Source organism: Oncorhynchus kisutch, linkage group LG23 (genome assembly GCF_002021735.2).
Source record: "Oncorhynchus kisutch isolate 150728-3 linkage group LG23, Okis_V2, whole genome shotgun sequence".
Taxonomy (NCBI): Eukaryota; Metazoa; Chordata; class Actinopteri; order Salmoniformes; family Salmonidae; genus Oncorhynchus; species Oncorhynchus kisutch.
The window spans coordinates 6407206-6412799 of NC_034196.2; the positions used below are offsets into that span (position 1 = coordinate 6407206).

Below are 5594 nucleotides of genomic sequence, written 5' to 3' on the forward strand. Positions count from 1 at the left end.
ACGCATGGGGAAATCTGAATGTTTTTTTAAACCTGGTTGTGAGTGGTATGTGTGCCATGGAGAGGGCCTGTGTGTTTTAGGAACTCTACGAGACTCATGTCAGCCAGGTCTCTCTGTGTGCAGTGCCATTTCGCATGAGCTCGCTGTTTGTCAGAACAAGCTGTGAACACACTCCTCTCAGGACTAGGCTGTGTGTGTGTCCCACGGGATGGAGGCAGGCTTTCAAACTGCTTAGTATGTGTCCTCCCTGTTAGTCAGTTAGCCTTAGAGTCACTGCACTGCCGTAGCTATGTTTTGTATTGTGGTAGCAACTTGCAACAGTTCGTTAAGGGTGTTAGCACTGTTTTAGCCGTTAATCATTACTGTAGACTGTCTCTAGATGGTGTTGCTAACCTTAGCGCCTCTGTCTCAGTGTTACTGAGTTTGTGGTTGTTGTGGTTTAACAACTAGCGTGTTACAGTCAACTGAAGCTTAGTAGTTGTGTTGTAATAGTCTGTTATGGTTAACTGAAGCTTAGTAGCTGTGTTGTAATAGTCTGTTATGGTTAACTGAAGCTTAGTAGCTGTGTTGTAATAGTCTGTTATGGTTAACTGAAGCTTAGTAGCTGTGTTGTAATAGTCTGTTATGGTTAACTATAGCTTAGTAGTTGTGTAGTAACCAGCGTGTGTTGGATGGTTTTAGGCATAGCTTTGTCACGGCTGTGTACTAGAGGCTTGGTCCCTCTCCCCGTCTCTCGGTGTCCCAGCCCTCAGATCAGTAATGCTCTTATCTAACACTGTTACTTTGGAATGCACTCTAATGCTGTCGTTAGGGTGTCTGTCAGTCCGCCAGCCCCGCCGCCCAACAGGCAGCAAGCCCCGCCGCCCGACAGGCAGCAAGCCCCGCCGCCCAACAGGCAGCAAGCCCAGCCGACAGGTAGCAAGCCCCGTTTCTTTTAAAAGGCCCTCCGCTGCCACCGTCATCGTCACAGCAATGCAACGAAGGACAGCCAAACAGCGGGAGGGATGGTAGGGAAGTGTCTGACCCTGCAGGGTGACGTAGTTTAGACGGATACATAGAGAGCCCTGGGGACGACTGAAAGTTAGCTGGACAGACACATGCTTCCCCTGTATGGTATGATTTCCCTGGGTCGTGCTGTAGTCAGCGGCAGCAGGCACAGAGATAGATACTAGTGTTGTTGTTGTGTTTCTGTGGTGGAAGGATTAACTGTGGTGGAAGTGTGGGTTAACTTTTGTGTTCACTTGTAAAGAGAGTGTGTGTGTGTGTGTGTGTGTGGGAAACAGAACTGCAGGAGTAGGGTCTCTTTTATTTATCTCTCTCTCTTCTCTAGTCCCTCCCTACCTCTGTCTCTGTTGTGTGATGAATACCTCAGTGGTTTCAGGCTGTGATGACAGGCTCAGACAAGCAGCCGTGTAATGACCTCCGACGCCAGCCAGCCCAGTCTCTCTCTCTCTCTCTCTCCTCTCTTCTCTCTCCTTTTGCTCTCTCTCTCTTTCTCTCTCTCCTCTCTCTTCTCTCTTCTCTCTCCTTTTGCTCTCTCTCTCTCTCTCTCTTCTCTCTTCTCTCTCCTTTTGCTCTCTCTCTCTCTCTCTCTCTCTCTCTCTCTCTCTCAGGAATAAAAAAACACAGAGGAAAGGAAAGGGGGGGTTAGTGTGGGAGAGAGAGCGAGGGAAAGAGCAGGGAGGAGTAGAGAGCACAGCCCACAGGTGCGCTCTAAGAGCTTTGCCTCGAGTCACTCACATCCAAGGAACAATGAGAATATTAACTTTGAGGCCTTTAAGAGGCCACGAACGAGCGTGCGCACAGACACACAGACACACACACACACTCACACACCCACAGACACAGACAGACAGACAGACACACACAGACACATAATAGCGGCCCCCTCACCTTTTATGCCTCTTTTCTCTGTCTTTTCTCTTCAGTCAGTTTGAGGAATGTTTTTTCAAATCAAATGTAAATACTACCTTTGTCCCTAATAGGTGGATTTACAATCAATTCCCCTCGGCCTTCCATTGGCTGACTTCAAAGCGAACGGCCCATGATCAGCCTGTGGAAGAAATGTCTCCCCTCCCTAGTGTTGTCTTTTTCCCCCCACTAGTTCTTAATGAGGTCTGGAACTGCATCCAAAATGGCACCCTATTCCCTATATCAAGGCACTCCAACCCCTAGGTTTTCACTCCAACCCTGTTCCCGGAGAGCTACCGTCCTGTAGGTTTTCACTCCAACCCTGTTCCCGGAGAGCTACCGTCCTGTAGGTTTTCACTCCAACCCTGTTCCCGGAGAGCTACCGTCCTGTAGGTTTTCACTCCAACCCTGTTCCCGGAGAGCTACCGTCCTGTAGGTATTCACTCCAACCCTGTTCCCGGCCCTATATAGTATCCCTACTTTTGACCAGGACCCAATGGACCCTAGTAAAAAGTTGTGAAAAGGGTGCCATTTCAGTTGCAGCCTAGATGCTGAGTTAATAGCAGGCCTCTAGTCTAGCAGAGCAGCCTGAGGACGCCAGACCAGACTGTGAATGCATCCAAAATGGCACACTTTCCCCAATATAGTGCACTACTTCTGACCAGGGCTCTGGTCAGAAGTAGTGCACTATGTAGGGAATAGGGTGTCATTTGGGATGCAGATTAAGATACTTAACATAACTGTACAGTTTTCTCTGCTCGCTCTGCTTTGGCTCTGGTTCCTCTGAAGAGGTTGCTGCCCAAATTACTGGGTACACTCTGCCGGCCCAGAAAGATGAAAGGATTGGGGGGGGGGGCAAAATGACTGTGAGGGGGCTCTGTTCCAGATTTTTTGTATTTTTCCTAGTTAACTTTTAACCATTGAATGTCTGACTTTCTCAGAGGATAGGCTACAACACTGAATAATTGCTGAACGTATGTGTGTGTGTGTGTCTGTGTGTGTGTATCTGTGTAAATAGTTTACTGTCAGTCCTCTGCCGTTTATACTTTATCGGTTTGTTTGTAATTAGGCCATGGTGGTATAAGAATTGAGAGGAAGTTGAGACGCAAAAGTAAAGTTGTGAAAAAAGCCCTCCCACCTTTTCCTTTGCTCTTTCTCGCTCTCCCTCTCTGCCTGGCTGAATCCCCCTCCCCTGCTTAGGAGTCAGGTTTCTGTGGGATAGAGATACGGAGGCAGGGATGGGGATAGAGACGGGAGGCACGCTAAGGGGGTCGGAGGGAAACCAGAGCTGAACGATACACTCTTTACGCTCCGGGGGGGGGGGGGGGGGGGGGCTCTAAACCTTCTGAGAGGCGTTGCTGTTCAACCAGTCACATAGCTGCCGTTGTTGTCCATTTACAGCTTTTTCTGTACCTGCAGAAGACCACTTAGTCTTCCTCTAAAAGCAACTTCTTTACCTCATGTACTGTGCTGCTACTTGGGGAATGAAGACTTGTACTTCTCAGTCACTGCTGCTTCTCGTTGCTGTGTGTTTTATTGGCCCCCTCGCTCCCCTTTAATCAAACCCATTCCTATGCGCAGAGGGGAGAGGAGAGCAGCTCTCATAGCCTGCCTCCCAAATGGCACCCTATTCCCTGTAGTTCACTACCAAAAGTAGTGCACTGTAAAGGGAATAGGGGGACATTCAAGACACAGCCCTTGTCCTAGCATGGTTTTATACTGCCTTTCAAAGATAGGCCAAATTTCTTCATGGTTCCCCTCTCTTGGATATTAAACCTATTACTTATAATTTCCTCTGGTAGAATGAGGGAACGGCCATAAAACAATGATTAGGACAGATTTACCGTCCACTTGACGGCAGCACATTGTTAGTTGGCCTGTAAGGAAAATACAAGGCTCCAGACCGAAGATAACCATTAAGGCTTGTATAAACAGGGTTTGGATGGCTGTGTGCGCGCGCGTCCTGGTGCTTTGGGCTGGTTGCTTTTCTTGGATGGTTATTGTGAAAGGAAGGATGCAACACGCGGTATTTGGCAGCTGAAGTAACATATTTCCTTTTGTGCACTGTGATGTTGATTGTACTTTTGACTCATAGGGTTTGTAGTTGCACATAATTGTGAAATGTCTACAGTATTTAGTCAGAGTTGGAAGTTGTAAAACAGTTTTGTTTGTCTTTCATCTCCCTTGTATCATTACTTTTATTGAGTAGTTGGTGTTTGATAAGACTCCCTCTCCCAGCTCTCAGCCACTGCATCACCAAGACAGATTTGTTTTCCTGTGGAAGTCAATCTTGGCCAGTCTGCTTTCCCTCTATCTTCTACCCTCATCTGTCCTATCATCTTTCCTTACGAATGACTCATTTTAAATGAGTGAAATATGTTATTTGTCAACTATTGTATCTTCAGTCCAGTGTTGTAACCATCCTCTCTCTTTCTCTCCTCTTATAGATTCCCAGGCTCTCCAGGAGTCGGGTGACAGATCCCACTGGTGTGTGGTTGCGTACTGGGAGGAGAAGACACGCGTGGGGCGCCTCTACTCGGTCCAGGAGCCTTCCCTGGACATCTTCTACGACCTACCTCAGGGGAACGGCTTCTGCCTGGGCCAGCTCAGCTCCGACAACAAGAGCCCGCTAGTTCAAATGGTGCGGACCAAGATCGGCTACGGCATCCAGCTGAGTCGCGAGCCCGACGGGGTGTGGGTGTACAACCGCAGCTGCTACCCCATCTTCATCAAGTCGGCCACACTGGACAATCCCGACTCGCGGACCTTACTGGTGCATAAAGTGTTCCCCGGATTCTCCATAAAGGCCTTTGACTTTGAGAAGGCAGACAGCCTGCAGAGGCCTAACGATCACGAGTTCACGCAGCAGCCGAGGACTGGGTTTACTGTACAGATCAGCTTCGTGAAGGGCTGGGGTCAGTGCTACACAAGACAGTTTATTAGTAGCTGCCCCTGTTGGTTGGAGGTTATATTCAACAACCAATAGCAGCAGATGGATTAACCTTCCTCTCCAGAGGAGTGTTTCCCGAGGACACGGACTAGTCCTTTACTCTTTGTTCTCAGAAGACAGAGGTTTAAAAAAGAAGAATATGTTTAAAGAAAAAAGAAGAGACAAGCAAACCCCAATGAACTTGTTTAATATGACAAATGACTCTAAGATTTAATTCAAGTGAAATAAAAAGCGGAAATGTATTTTATGTTATATATAAATATATTATTACTTGTAAATATGAAGACGTTTTATATGCATCATTATTTATGTATTGTGCAATGTGTTGATGAGAAAAAAATGAAATAAGATGCACTTTGCTTAATATAAATGCAAACAAAGAAATGCCAAAATAAAAATAAATATAAATGTTTCTACTGGCGTTTATTTGCTGTGGGTGTACTGTAGGCACCAAGGAAAATGATCATCTTCTTATATGATAATGTCTTCCACTGTAGGACCAAAAGAGGATGAAATGAGTAGCTAACATACACTACAATTGTCAGTTAACAGTAATTTGGCATTTGGATTTGGTAAGGCAACTAAATATTGACAGACCCCTATCCAACATGACACAATCCACCTGCCTAACCATGTCATTGTAAACAACGTCAACAAATTGTGGTTTATTTTCTATTTTGTTTTACAGCTATTGTGCCATTTACAGGCATTTAACACAGCTTAAACTCACATC

At 46.5% G+C, this 5594-nt stretch overlaps 1 protein-coding gene across 1 annotated transcript in view; it reads left to right on the top strand.

The window, feature by feature from the left end:
* Positions 1–5273, top strand: part of LOC109877860 (mothers against decapentaplegic homolog 7) — a 21406-nt gene extending 16133 nt beyond the window's left edge. Inside the window, exon 4 of the mRNA XM_031802890.1 lies at positions 4359–5273. Coding sequence (XP_031658750.1) covers positions 4359–4897 — 539 coding nt within the window. The 3' untranslated portion in view covers positions 4898–5273. The remainder of the gene's footprint in view (positions 1–4358) is intronic.
* Positions 5274–5594: the final 321 nt, after the last annotated feature.